The sequence below is a fragment of the Typopeltis vanoorti genome, chromosome 26 (genome assembly GCF_054136105.1).
Source record: "Typopeltis vanoorti isolate ZY-2024b chromosome 26, IOZ_Tvanoo_1.0, whole genome shotgun sequence".
Classification (NCBI taxonomy): Eukaryota; Metazoa; Arthropoda; class Arachnida; order Uropygi; family Thelyphonidae; genus Typopeltis; species Typopeltis vanoorti.
Window position 1 is genome coordinate 18568749 of NC_143574.1, and position 16307 is coordinate 18585055.

General features: G+C 36.6%; 1 protein-coding gene across 1 annotated transcript in view; it reads right to left on the reverse strand.

The window, feature by feature from the left end:
- Positions 1 to 16307, reverse strand: part of Atf6 (bZIP_ATF6 domain-containing protein ATf6) — a 244734-nt gene that overhangs the window by 35492 nt on the left and 192935 nt on the right. Inside the window, exon 11 of the mRNA XM_090414984.1 lies at positions 9180 to 9294. Coding sequence (XP_090271110.1) covers positions 9180 to 9294 — 115 coding nt within the window. The remainder of the gene's footprint in view (positions 1 to 9179; positions 9295 to 16307) is intronic.

The window sequence follows — 16307 nt, forward strand, 5'->3', positions numbered from 1 at the left end:
TGAATAAAAGTTGAGCAGCTCTCAGATGTGAACTGTAGACTAAAATACACAAAGATTATTGAAAAAAAAATGAAACAGTTTGAGAACAGGAACCAAACCTTGGAGATTCAGTGTCAAGCCTTGAAGAAAACCTTGATTGATTCAACTAGAAAAGCACGTGGTGAAGTTGTCTGGAAGGATAGAAAAATCAGAACTCCATGGTGGACATGGAGTTCTGATTTCTGATAGGAAGTTAAAGAGGAAGTGAAGGACAAGAAGAAAGCATATCAAAAGTTCCTGTCAAATAAGTCAGCTTTTGCTCTTAGAGAATACAGAGACAAATGTAAGAAAGCAAAACACTGTGCAAAACTATCTAAACAAAAGTCATGGGAAGACTTTTTCAAGAACATAGAAGATAAATATCAAGAAGGTGGAAAGACATTCTGGAGGTTGTTGAAGAAGCTCAGAAATGGAGGAAAGAGTGCTGTAAAAGGAGTTAGAGATGATAAAGGTTACATGAAAACAGGAGAAAAAGATATCCTTGAAGTATGAAGTAATTACTTCGAAAAATTGCTAAATGAAACAAGCAGTGATAGCACAGTGGTAAAAACACTCAACAGGCATACAGTCAGGAAAACATATCCATACTTGAAGTAGAAAAAGCCATCAGAGGCTTGAAATGTGGAAAGGCAGCAGTAGATGATATTTGACCAGAAATGCTGAAGTATGGTGGTATAAGAGTCTTACAGTGGCTGCACTGCATAGTTCAGAAAGCCTGGACAGAGGGACGAATTCCCAATGATTGGAGTAGAGCTCTAAGAGTACTCATATATAAAAAGGGAAATAAAACTGAATGTGAGAATTACAGAGGTATTTCCCTTCTGAGTGTTCCCATCAAGATCTATGCAAGTGGTATACTTGAGAAACGGTTGAGAAGAATTGTGGAAGAAAAGCTTGGTGAAGAACAAGCTGGATTCAGGCCAAATAGCTGGTTCAGATCTTCACTTTACAACAAATAGTGGAGAAATCATGGGAATATAACAAAGATCTGCATTTAAGTTTTGTCAATTTGGAAAAGGCATATGACAAGGTGCCAAGAGAGAAGCTATTCAATAAGCTACAGTTATATGGTGTCAATGGGACATTATATCAAGCAATACTTAGTTTTTATTTGAGTTGTAAGTCAGCAGTTAGAATTGAAGGAGGTAGAGGAAGATGGTTTAATGTTAAATATGGTGTGAGATACATTATCCCCTCTGTTATTCATTATCTATATGGATTACATTGTGAAGGAAAGTGGTATTAAACATGATATCGGAATTGGAGATGTTAATGTCAGCTCTTTGCTTTATGCAGATGATGTTATACTTCTAAATAAATCCGCTACATGTTTGCAAGATTCCCTGACTAAATTGAATAACTGCTGTAATAGATATGGTATGAAGGTCAGCATTAAAAAGACAATGAAAATAGGTAGAATTGTCGAAAATGTCAACTGTGTTTTGAACGGGGAACCTGTGGAACAAGTAAAACATTTCAGCTACTTAGGCACGATTTTTAGTGAAGATGGTAAATTAAATATGGAAATAGACAACAGAATCAACAAAGCTGGCATGGTAAAAAGTCAATTGAATAAATTCATATGGAATAAGAGAGAAATTAGTCGGAACACTAAATTTGCTGTGTGCAAGATAGTGTTCAAACCAGTTTTAAGTTATGGATCTGAGAGCTGGGTCAGAAGTAAAACACTTGACCAAAGACTAGAGACCGCAGATATGAGAGTCCTAAGAAAGAATGGGGGCGTGAACAGATGGCATCAATGGCAATATCATATTAAAAATGAGTATATTAGGAAAGAACTTGATATTGTCAGCATCCTCGCCCATTCTGTTTAAGTGGTATGGTCACTTAAACAGAATGGGCAAGGAAAGATTAGCAAAACAAGTGTTCTCTGCCAGGTTTTCATGAAAACGACCCAGAGGAAGACCAAGATATAGGTGGATTGATACGGTACAAAGTGTCTTAGACGATAGAAATATAAGATCTGATAATGTTGGAGTCTTGACAAGTAACAGACTGATTTGGAGGAAAATTGTATATAGCAAGTTAGTAATGACGTAAATTTTTCATGTAGTACTATCATATCCTGTACACTCCTTGAGGGTACAAATCAGGAATTCGATGATGATGATGACAAAGTGAAGCAAAATGACTGTTAGATCTTATTAAACAATGGTGTTGAGATTTGTAATTCAAGATAATGAAGAGAGAGAAGTGACGGTAGATATTCTAAAAGTTTAATGATGGGCTGTTAAATAAGAAAGAAAAGCATTGTGTACTGTTATCAACAAAACTGTGGATTTACAGTTACTATTGCACAAGCCCTATCTCCATCATTGAAGGATGTCCGTACTTCACACAATCCAACGGGGCACCCATGACTAAGGATTGACAAATTATACAAGACCACCCCCCCCCTCGTTGCACAAAAAAATTACTCACCCAAGATCCCCCTTTCATTTTTTAATATGTCCCAATAAGTCCAATAGGAGTTCCATAAAATGATTAGTGATGATGCATCTGTTTATTTGTTTCTTAAAAGATTTTGTTTAGAATGTTTTTTTTATTATTATTTTATTAAATAAAAATATATTTCGTCCATATAGATGACGGCAAACAGATTTGTCAAGCCCTGCCCATGACCACCTATGGAAACCCATTCCACTCATTCATCACTCTCCCAGCAAAAGATATAGTTCTCTGATCATTATAAACTTCTAGGAAGATGCCCTGTTCTCTCCAGTCTTGTGATGTATTGAAAAATTTTTCTGTATCTGTTTATTCTGCAAAACCTTTCAATTCTTGTCACTACTTCATCTTTAAGGAATCATCATCACCAAATTCGTGATATGTACCCTCGGGGGGGGGGGGGGGGTACAGGATAATTATGATAGCACTACATGAAAAAGTTACATCATTATTAACTTCCAATCAATACTTTTCCTCAAAATTAATCTGTTATCTGTCAAGACTCCAATATTTTCAAATTTATAATTCTGTCTTTTAAGGCACTTTTTACTGTATCAATCCATCTACATCTTCCTGTGGGTCTTTTTCCTGCCAACCTGGCAAAGAACACTTGTTTTGCTAATCCTTTCTCTCATTCTGTTCAAGTGACCATATCATCTGAGAATTAACTCTACTAACACATTTCTGAATGCTAATAATGCAAGTTCTTTCCTAATATCCACATTTTTTATGTAATACTGCCATCAGTTTTCCACTAATCAAGTGTTTTTATTTCTAACCCAGCTCTGGGATCCGTAAGTTAAAATTGGTGTGATCACTGTTTTAATATATCGAAATTAGTCTTTTGATTAATTTCTTTCTTACTCCATATAAATTTATAATTTATTCAGTTGACTTCCTACCATACCAGCTTTACTAATTCTGTTGTCTATTTCCATTTTTAATTTACCATCTTCACTAAAAAAAGTGTGCCTCTATAACTGAAATGTTTACAATGTCTCTGTCTTTTTATTGTTGAATTTCATAACAAATTTATTACAACAGTTATTCAATTTAGTTAGGGAATCTTACAGACTTGTACTGAATTTATTCAGAAGTATAACAATTTTGATTTTAGATTTAATGCCACTTTCCTTCATAATGCGATCCATATAGATAATGAATAGTGGAGATAATGTGCACCCTTGTTGCACACCTGATTGTACTTCAAAACATCTACCTCCTTCAATTCTAAATGCTGATTTACAGTTTAAATAGAGACTATGTATTGCTTGATATAATTGCTTGATATAAAATGTATTGCTTGATATATGCTGTACCATTTACAGCATATATCATTTTGGAAGAGCTTTCCTCTTGGCATCTTGTCATATGCCTTTTCCAGATCAACAAAACTTAAATACAAATCTATGTTATATTCTCAAGATTTCTCAACTATTTCTCTTAAAGTGAAAATCTGATACTGACACCCTCTATTTGGCCTGAATTCAGCTTGATCTTCACCAGGCTTCCTTACCACGATTTTTCCTAGCTATTTCTTATGCATAAGTCTTACCAACAACACTTAGTAGAGAAATACCTCTGTAAGTCTCACAGTCAGTTTTATTTCCTTTTTATAGATGGGTACTATAAGAGCTCTGCTCCAATCATCTGGAATTCGACCCTCTGACCAGGCCTTCTGAATTATGAAATGCAGCCACTGTAAAACTTTTATACCTCCATATTTGAGCATTTCTGGCTAAATTTCATCTACTCCAACTGTCTTTCCACAGTTCAGATTTTTGACTTTTTCTACTTCAAGTATGAATACGTTTTCCTGACCGCATTTCTGTTGGGAGTTTTATCCATCAGGCTGACACTGCTTGGTTCATTTAGCAATCTTTGAAAGTAATTACTCCGGACATCTAGATATCATTATCTTCAGTTTTCATGTTACCTTTATCATCTCTGATTCCTTTTACAGTATTTTTTCCTCCATTTCAAAGCTTTTAAAATAGCCTTCGGAATATTTTCCACCTTCCTTATATTTATTTTCTCTGTTATTACCACAGTCTTCCCATGACTTTTGTTTAGCTAGTTTTACAAGGTGTTTCACTTTCTTACATTTTTCTCTGTATTCTCTAAGAGCACAAAGGTGACATACTTGCCAAGAACTTTTGATATGCTTTCTTCTTTACTGTCCACTGAGTACATCCACTGAGCTACACAGAAGCCTGTGTAGCTCAGTGGATGTGGCGTTTGCACACCACCGCGCTAGGCCGCACGAAGGAAGTCTTGGTTTCGAGTCTAGTCGGCGACTAGAGGAAATTTTTCTAAGCCTTTTTTCGACCGGTTCCCGAGTTAGTCGATCTCTGGCACGGGCAAGCAGGTTTTTCCTCCCGGAAACTCGGGTTTTTCGTCCTGTAAACTCAAGAAAATCGACCGTAGAACCCACATTATTTCAGACATTAAATATATTGTGTTAGGGTTAGAGACCACGAGATGGCGGCACATTTGAGCCGTCTCTCTTCACTGCGTACCGCTTAATTAGTGATAGCCTTGGGCCATCTGTCTCTGATTGGGTACCAGTGGAGATTGAACTGCCCACTCAGTCTCCAAAAAGTTAGATAGGGCTAGATGGCCTCGCCTACTCCCGTATTTACGGGAATAAAAAGGCGTTAGCTGATTTTTTTTTTTTTTTTTTTCTTCTTTACTCTGACTGCCTCTTTAAAACTTCCTGAGCCCACCATGGAGTTTTGAACAAAGTTTTGAAAGAAGTTGAACACAAACTTCTGTTTGTGTTCAACTTCTTTCATTTTTTCTTGAATAAGGTTTGTATTTTGGTCTGCAGCTCACCTCTGAAAGCTGCTCAACTTTGATTCATTTGGAAACTTTCTTACACTCTTCTTTTCAATATGCAATTCAATTTTTTCTGGCTCAAAACTAAATAATGGTCACTTCCTATTTCAAATCCTCTGTATACTTGTGTACTGAACCAGTAAGAAAAACATGAACAATAACATAGTCAATGAGATTTTACTTATTTCTTGCATCTTCCCTCTATGTGAATTTTTGCAGATCTTTTATGTCAGAACATAGTGCTATTAATAACTAGTCCATGTTCTGAAGCAAAATCTAGTAAGTACCTACCCATTAGGCTTGCTCTTTTGTCCAACTTTTTCCAGAACATTTCTGTATGTCTGGGAATAATTTTCTACTTTTCTGTTTAGATCTCCAACAAGAACTAACTTTTCCTTTTTCATTGTGTCAGCTGCCTTCTCTAATGCCTCAAAAAATTCCTCTATTTCTTCCTTATTAAAATCCTCTGTGGGACCATAAATACAAATAAGTCTCATTGTCCAATTCCCTATTTTCCTATTTGCTCACATCACTCTACTTGATATTGCCTGTCATTCAAGAATATTATCCTCATACTTAGTGCTGAATATATATTTACTCCCTCTTTTCCCTGAGTGTCATTGCCTGAATATAACATTTTATATTGGTTGCCTAGAAAGATCTCACTGTTTTTGTCTTCTTTGTTTCAGTCATGTCTATTATGTCGATCCAGCACTCATGGTCAATCTGCTAGTTCCATTTCCTTTCCATTGATGCTTTTTTATGTTAATAGTACCAATCTTGAACTGGGACCTGTTCTGGAATTTAAGGAATCAAGACAATTATATCTGAGCACAGTAGTCAAGAAGTGAAGCAGTTGTGTTAGAGCTTACACAGAGATAATTATCGAAACTTGTGGATCCTCTGAGCTATTTTGTCTATTTCTTCAATATTTACTCTGTCTACCTATCATTCCAAATCCCTAACCTCATCAATTTCTTAAAGTTCAGTCGCATTTATGTAATACACAGCTTGTAGTCTTTTCTTCCCCAAGATCATAACATTACACTTTGACATATTGAACTAATACATTATTCTGTGCCCAAACTGTTAGTCTATTTAAATCATCTTGCATGACATATACATCATCTTTATTTAACTACTGTGCTCACTAGTAGTAAGATCATAGAAGAATCAGGATAGCAAAGCAGACTTCTAAGATGATCTGGTATTTGTTGTAAAGTTCAAGAATAAATATCTGCCCCTTCACACAAAAGTGCAGTCAGAGAAAAAAAAGGCATTTCACAGGATGGAAGCTTGCCTAAACAAGGACCATAGACATTATTCTTGAGATAGCTAAGATAGAATTAATGATATCACCAGGACAAAACCTTGGAAGTCTAAAACACTGATTGAAATTATGTGCAGGCCACTGTAATCTGAGTGACTAACATTCACTATACACTCAGATTACTTGTGATCTGAGTGTATAGTGAATGGTATAGAGGGTGATGTGGTTGCTGCAGACAACCACATCACCCTCTATACCATCACATTGATGAGCTAGATAGTAGCTCTGAATATATGCCAAAGCAGGTGTCAGAGTGGGGGAAACTATCTATGAACAAGCTAATGCAGATAGGGTAAGAGGAGTCAAGGTGTGTGGCATCCACAAATCTCAAAAGAAACCACGTCTCTGTAGTACTAGGTAGCACTAGCTGGTAGGCAAGATAGGTTTCTCCCCAAGTGTAATACTACCACTGGAATCCTAAAGTAACCAAAAACATGTATGAACTCCAGAACAAAGATCCAGTTTACTTTACTTTTTTTTTTTTTAATACGATTTCTTCCAGCATTCAATATGGGAAAGTTATGTTCACAGAAAGATCCAACATTTCTCCACTGGCAAGTGTGTACCTGGAAGGTTGAATGGTTTGGTTTTGTGGTTTATTGGTGAAGTGGACAGCAAACGTCATACTGCACTATTACAAAGGATACAGCAGTATATGAGGTAATAAAATCAAAATATTAATAATAAATCAACAGCTAAATAAGTAAATAACATGTTATATACAAAGAAAAAATATAAAATATATAAAAAATTGAGCAAGGCTGTATCTATATATAAGCTGCATTTTATGATCAAATGTGTTTGTATAAATGCCTTTTCCAAAACTATACAACTTAAATACAGATCCTTGTTATATTCCTAACTATTTCTCAATTGTCTTAAAATGAAAATCTGATTCTTCCATTTCCCTGGAATCCAGCTTGTTCTTTTCAAGTTTCCCTTCCAGAAATCTCAGCTCAGTAGGGATATTCCTCTACAATTCTCATATTCAGTTTTATTTCCCATTTTTTTGTAGATGGATACTATGACAACTCTACTCAAATTATCTTGAATTTGACTTGCTAATGAAGCCCTCTGAATCGTGTAGTATAGCCAATGCAAAACTTTTATATCTCCATATCTCAGCATTTATGAGTAAATATCAAATGTGTTAGTATAAGCACATTTGATCATTTGCATCTTCCAGCTGCCTTTCTACACATTTCAGGCTTTTGATAGCTTTTTTACCTCAAGCACTGATATGTACTCTGCATTCATCTTGAATGTTTTTACTACTGTTCTGTCACTGCTTCTTTCATTTAACAATCTTTCAAAGTAATTTCTCCACACATCTAGGATATCCTTAACTTTAGTTTTCATTCCATCTTGATCATCTCAGATTCCTTTAATAGTATTCTTTCTTCCATTTCTAAGAACAATTTGTCATCTTTCTGTTATTTGGCTTATATATTCTTATGTGGTTCTGTGACTTTTGTTTAGTCACTTTTATGAAATGCCTGGCTTTCTTACATTTCTCTCTCTCTCAAAGCATATGCTGACTTACTTGCTAGAAACTTTCTCAGTTCACCATGAACTTCTGATTTTTCTAGCCTTGTAGACATCTTCACCAGATAGATGCCTTCCTGGCTGAATTGGCTAATGCTTTCTTCAATATGTCAGTAAGTCTCCAAGGTTTGATTACTGTTTCAAACTTTTTCATTTTCTTCTCTAATAATATTTGTACATTAGAGTCTACATATGACCTATGAAAGCTACTCTACTTTGATTTTGAAAGCTCATATGTTTCTTTTAAAGATAATATTCAATTTCATTCTGCTTAAAACTAAATGGTGATCACTTCTTATTTCAAATCTCCTGTATACTTGCATCTTGAACTAGCAAGAAGCTATTGTTATCAACGATAAAACAGTCAATGAGAATTTGTCTTCTCTTCATCTTGGATATAGATGTCATTCATGGTCAACAGTGGAAAGGTGCACAGAATGGACATAATTCAATGATCTGTTTGTATATGGTATACACTACTCATGCCAGTCACTGAAACTGGTGTCAGACATGTTTCCATTGTCAGAAATATGACTCCTTTTACATACTAAAGGAATGACATTCTGGCAGACCATGTGCTCTTTACCATGTCACACCTGCACCCAGAGGAAGAAATATTATTCCAGGATAATTACATGTCATGTTACCTGGCGGTAAGGAATTAGCTCAAAGATCGCATGGAGGACAATACATGGCCTATGAATTCAATCGATGTAAACCCAATCATGTACTGTAGGATTGTGTGAAACATGCTGTGAAATATGTGAACACTGCACCCTCTTATATTCAGTGACTTGGGCACACCATGCAACATCATGATTACAGTTCTACATTGACATCTAGTGGGATCAATACCACTGATCACATTGTTATCTGCGTGAAAGGTGGGCTAATACATATTACGCAGTTATAAGTGTTATGTTAGTATAGTTGATCAAAATTTTTCAATTTGACTTACCCCAGAAAAAGAGACAAAATAGAAAGTGTCATTTCTTCGATGAAATGTAGCAAAGAAATCTTCATACGCTTTACGAGGTGTCTGATAAACCTCAAGCTCATTGGGTATTTTGGGGCTTCAAAAAAAAAAATAAAATAAAATAATAAAATAAGTATATCAGAGCTCTTTAAAAATGTATTATATGAATAATTTTGTAAAAACAGCAATTCCACATTTAACAAGAGATTTCCTATTTTTTATATATATGTTAAATAAAGTAAAAAAAGTGCTTTATTACAAGCAGTATACAAGTATACAAGCAGCACTTTCAGAATTATTTTGTGGGAAATAAAATACAAATAGCTCCTGAGGTATTCTGGCTAATGAATACCTCAGAGATCCATTTGCATTCAAGGCAGCAGAGGTGTGAAAGTTGTCTTCAAAGGCAGTAAGAGAAAAAGACTTACTGGTGTTTAGAAAATGAGATCCTATTTAGATCTCAGAAACATCAGTCTTCCACAATACATGTTGCCAGTGACTGACAAGTTTTAATAGATGAATGAATAGTCTGACAACATGGTTTAACATACCATTTATTATAATAATGCAAATTGTCCAATACTTTGCCAATGTGGCAGTGGTGTGTTAATGTTGACTATTTTTCTAGTTTGATAAGAGTACACTTAAAAAGCAAGTTCAAATCATGATACCTTAAAATAAGGATGGCCGGACTCTTCCTTTTCCAGACTACTGCTAATTTTAAAGTGATTTTCATTAAGATATAAGTCAATTCCCAATACAGTGAATTTCCATTAGAGTAGCATCAATGCTATGGGACTTTCAGAAGTTTGTTGATGTGACCATATTGGCTGTAATGGTGTTCTTTCTTTCTTGTGACAGTTAGCTGATCTATTTAATGGAATATGTATCACTCATATTCATCTACTGTATATACTGCTCCCAAAATTCTGAAACCACTCTAGCCTCTTCACCTTCTTATCCATGAAGCTTGACTTTCTGCAATCCAGCTATTCAAATAGTGAAGTCATTTATCTAGGTGAGTGATGATGTTTTTGTTATAAACAATGACTCAATGCAAATTGTTAATCAACATGGACTCCAGATAACCCTCTCCACTCCCCAAATTTCCTTGCTTTTTTTTAACCAGTTCTCCTTCCTGGTTCAACAGAAGATGTACCAGAGCAGTTGAACAAAAAATACCAGCTTACTGCAGATGTTTTCAGAACAGCAATTCTTCATATTAATAACGGATCTCACTAGGAAGATTAGGAATAGCTAAAACAACAATCAGAGAACTGTCTAAAATCTGGAAGGATAGATCTATCTTCATAGCAACAAAGTTGAAGATTTTGGATGCAGCTGTTTTTCCCACAGCAACTTATGGAGGTGAAACCTAGAAGCTAAAAAAAAAGTCTGATTGGATGATAGCTGCTTTTGAGTTGTGATGTTACAAAAGGCTGTTGAGGATATCATATACTGAAAGGTGGACAAACAAATGCATGCTAGAAAGGATTGGTAGAACTTTAAGGCTCCTTACAAATTTTGACAGAAGATAGTTGAAATACTTTGGACATATTGAAAGAATTATTATTATTATTATGTGACTGACACCTCCAGGGAGTCCAAAGACTCATCAAGGGAGGGCATCTACTCTACGACTCCACCACTCACTCAATCCATGAACTACAACACGCCACAACTACACCAACACCATCTACTACCCACCACTTTCACAGACAATCACAAACATCCATGCCCACAGCGGGATTGGAACCCACAGCCTTTTGGCTGGAGAGCAGATACACTAACCATTCAGCCAACCAGGCTGGATGGAAGGAGGATTTCTCAACAGGACCTGGTGAGGACTGGTGTAGCACATCACCAAGTATCAGGGTGACCATACATCTGTTGATATCCAAAGAACAGATGATGGATGGATACTGCAGGCGCTTGCAACAAGAATGCATATGGTGCATAATTCTGCTGCCACATACTTGGTCAGGTTTGGAGGGAAGTTCAAAAAATGGTATGTGGGAGGCAAAGAGTTTGGCTGTTTGGCTGCGCTCCTCTCACTGCATCAGTTTCTGAATCAGAAGTGATACATATAACAAACAAGGACAGTGACATTGCAACTGAAATAAATTTCCCTCAAAAACTAATTTCAACAACAGTTGAAATTAGTTTTTCAGACATCCAAGACTAGACCTCTTACTCTCAACAGAAACCCAAATTGAAGTTACAACAACCATACTCTATCACTATCTGAATTTATGTTTCATGATTCTTCTTGCCAAAAGAATGGCTCCTGTAGTTTTGTTAGATCTAATACTGAATGCCAAAGAATGCTAATTTAGAACCCTCTGTTTTTCACCTCCTTAGGCTTAAGGTTTCTTCATTCCATTCATCTGCTGTATTTCCCACATCCCAAACTCCAAAAACCATTCTGCTCCCCCTCCACATTCCTATGTATGAAGCTCAACCTCTGCAATAAACCAGCTATCCAAATAGTGAAGTCACCTTCCTATGTGATCTTCGTATCTGCAACTCTAACCGGTTCCACTTTTCCAATATCTCTGATCAAGCTTGACGAGATACAAAGCTTCTGCTATTAGCAAAGACTTTCTGAATTTTTAATAACTCTCTCTCCACTCTTCCAATACCTTGATTTTTTTTTTAAACCAGATCTCCTTTTAGATACACTGTAAGGGGTCACTTTTCTTTTCATTAACTCAGATCATGATCTTGAGCGAGTTTCCTCTCACACTGAATACTCTCCATTCATCTGCTGCCGACTGTGTGTCCTATAGCACTAAAAAAAGGCACCTAGTAGGATGACTTTCAGATTATCCCTTCTCTCTCTCTCTGCTTCCACTCTTCTGACCCAAGCACCTGCTCTGAGAAAGTCACAGAAATTATTCTCACTAGCACAGAGGTCTTCATTCCTATTTCTATCCAAAATTCCAAACCCTGGTTCAACAGAAGATGTACCAAAGCAGTTGAAGAAAAAAAAAAAACTCAGCTTAATGCATGTGCCTTGCAATAAATGCAAAACAACTATCAGCAAAATCAAAAACCTGCTTTCACAAATGCAAACAGAAAACTGACCTACTGTCCAAATGGAAACATGCCATCTGATCCCTTGCACCACTAGATGCAACTTTTATCTTTCTCTCTTCCAGATAACACCACTGTTATAGAACTTAAAGAAAAAGCTACCTCCTGGTATCACTCTTTGTCTCCAATTCTTGCATAGATGACCAAGTCAATCACCCTTACTATAAACTGAGCACCACAAGCTTTCTGTGACTTTTCAAAAAAAAACATCAGAAGAATATTAAACAACATATACACTAAAAGTTTTCTATGATCTTTCTACAAATATACTCAAATGTTCTACTCCTAAGCTAACAAGTGTGTTATTCTCATTCCCGTGGTTGGACTATTGCACTCTAACCCAAACATATGCTTCTGGCACTCTAACCCAAACATATGCACTAAACTTATCACCAAGGTAATCTTCACCAGCATGGAAATATACATTCCCCACAGTACTCTGACCTGCTATTCTCTAACACCCTAGTTTACCAAAAGATGTGCCATAGCCGTACAAATAAAAAACCAAATATACCATAACTCCATCCTCTTTTAGAGCTTATATTCAAGACTAAAATAGATGCAAAAACAAACAAACAAACAAAAAAAAAAAACAATCAATACTTCCAAAACAGAATTTGAAAGAGCAAAAAGCAGGAAACCAGCAGCCTGTCCAAACAGCAGCTGAGCCTTTTGGTCTCTCACCAAAGCAATTGGCCATAACTTCTGTCCAACACTATTCCCACCCCTATCATACCCAGATGACCCTACTGCATCATCACCTACAGAAAAAGCCAATCTCCTGGCCTCACACTTTGCTTCCAATATATGCATAACTGACAATGGTAAATGCTCCCAACCATTCCAGATGCCCACTATATCCTTTTGCCAGAAAGAGAGCAGAAAAATACTGTCCAAATTAAACACACAAAAGTCTCCTGGCTCTGATGGCATTCCTCCAATTGTCCTGTTTGTGCACCAGAACCAACTCCTATCCTATGCTGCCTGTACATACTCTTTTACTCCACTGGTATATATCCCAAAGACTGGAAATTGGCGTATTCACCCCATTCCCAAGAAGGGTGACATATCACTGACATCCAACTACTGTCCTATCTCATTCACCTCAGTCCAAAGTAAACATCAATATGGAAAAAATCATCAATTCCCAACTCCTACACTATCTTGAAGGCACCCACCTAAAAAAAGACTGCCAGTATGGATTCCGCCGCTGCCAATCAACAGGAGGTCTGCTCGCATGTGTCACCCATCTCTGGACAAATGCCATGCAGAAATTTGGCAATATCAAGTGATTGTGATTGCACTTGATATCTCCAAGGCATCTGACCAGGTCTGGCACAAGGGCTTACTAAAAAAAATTGCCATTGTTTGGTCTTGCTCAAGACTTCTGTAGTTGGATTGCTAGCTTTCAGTCTGGATACACACTATGTGTGATTGTGGATAGTTTCTTATCCTCTCACCATTCAACTAATGCCGAGGCTCCACAAGGTTCTGTCCTCTCACCAACCCTCTTCCTTCTATATATCAATGGCCTACTTCAGGTGACTTCCAACTCAATACAGAGTTTTGCAGATGACAGCACATTGCACTCCACCCTTTCATTTGATAAACCTTATTCTACACAATTCACCTCAACCTATAGAACTTCAACCACCACTGCCCTCAATTCTGATCTCCAAGTCATCCTCCAATGGGGTTCAGTTAACCTTGTCAATTTCAGTGCTAATAAAACACAGTACTGTCTTATTTCTTATAAAAAAAAGAACCATTTTCTCCCAGTATTATTTTTGACAACATCCAAATTTCCAGACAATTTGAGATTTCTCTTCTTAGAATTACCCTGACATCAAGCCTCTCCTGGCACAAACACATCACAACCATTGCATCCTCACCTTCTAAAAAACTAGGATTTCTCTTTCACTCAAGACATTACTTCACCCCTGAACAGTTGTTAACCTTATACAAATCACAAATCCGCCCAGCTACTGAATACTGGTCTCACAATATGGGGTGGAGCCCCCAAAAGCTCCCTCAAAATGCTTGACTCAATACAGAGGAGAGCAATTAGACTTATTAATGACCCATCTCTTACCAACTCACTCCTCCCCACTTTTGCACAGATGTTTGGTTTCTGCAATATGTGCATTCTACAAATATTTCCATGGGAAATGTTCATCTGAAATAGAATCAATAATTCCTCCTACTTGGTACTAAGCTCGTTGGAACATGTGTAGCTGCTGCTGCTCAACATCCCTTCACAGTGCACCTTGAAACCCAAAGAACAAATTTCTTTTCCTCTTCCTTTATCCCTGCAACTGCTGAACTGTGGAACAGTCTTCCCCTGCTATGTTCCCCAAGGAATACAATATACAGTCATTTAAATCAAATGTAAACAAGTTCCTCCTACCCACTACCCATATACAGTACTAACGTACTATATATGGGTAGTGGGTTGATCAACCAAACTCTCGTATATAGGCTAAACATTTAAACAAAAAAAAAAATCATCTTTACAATCTTCTATACTTATCTATAAGGCTGGTACTTATCCCAATATGTGGAAATAAGCATACATCCAATATATTCTAAAAATAGTCAGATAAAAGTCTGCCATCAAACTACAGACAAATCACCATAACCTCAATCCTCTCCAAAATATTCAAGAAAGTTATCAACAGCCAACTTCACTACTATCTAGGGGAACTAACCAATCAATTGGCAACCACAAGTTAGGATTCCACTCATCTAGATTCACAGCAAACTTCCTAACCTACATCATATACCAATGGACACATGCCATGGAAAGGTTTGGAGAAACAAACTCTGCTGGACAGCCTACTTTTTCTCTTGTTCACTGTGTATCGTGGTGTATGGATTCCTGTCTTCAAGCTTTGCCATCAATGCAGGAGTGCCTCAGGGCTATAGTCTATCACCTATCCAATTTCTGCAATAAATGACCTATTTGCAATTCCCCACTAATTCCATCTACAGCTTTGCTGATGATAGTGCACTCCATTCATCCTACTCATTTGAGAAACCATGCAGCGTCTAGACACCCCAAGCTCAAAGATTATCTGTAAGCAGTATCTTAAACCCTGATCTCCATCACTCAATGGAGTAAGGATAACTTAGTCACCTCCATACAAAGCACATCTTGCCTTTTCTCTTGCAAAAGGGTTCTCAATTTGCTTATCGTATCTGCAGCAATACAAAAATCACCAAATGGGATCAGACAGATCTGTCTCACCTTAGATTAACAATCACCTCCAGCCTCTCCCAGCATAAATATATACCAAATAGCTTCCTCATCTTCCAAAAAACTAAGCATTCTTTTCTACTCAAGATATCTTTTCACCCATCCAGCTATTAACTCTATACAAATCCTAAATCCAAATCCATTCTTAGAATGCTATGGATGGAAAAACTAGGGCTTGAATCTTATAGAGTGTGAAGAACCTTTATATATTTTTTCATCTGAATGTGGTCTCATATTATTATTATTAACACTAGATAAAATTATTACCTCTTAATTCCTTAGTAAGAGTCACAATAAGTTGGATAAGCAAGCCCTACTTAGAACATTCCAGGAAATGGTTCATTCAGCATGTTGTGCCATGCATGCACACATGCAAAAATTGGCCTTTCCATGGAATTTCAGTAAACATTACCATAGTTTTATTAGCATATTAGGAAACACCATTATCACTAAAGCATGGCTATCAAAAATGATTATGCAGTTTAAATTTCTTTTGAACATATCAGTTTATTTACAACTCAATGGTGAAAAACAGCTTCACAATATGATGATGCAAAACTAGGAAGGGTGGTTGATAAAGGTGATGTAGATATCTTACAAGATGATTAGTGTGAGCAAAGAACAATGGTTGTCAATTGTTGACATCATATACTGATGGCACTGGTTTACAGAAAATTGATTAGACTAGGAATCTGGGGGTGATGGCAGATAGAGATTTGAAATTCAGAAGACATATTGCAAGAGTTGGCAAAATAGCT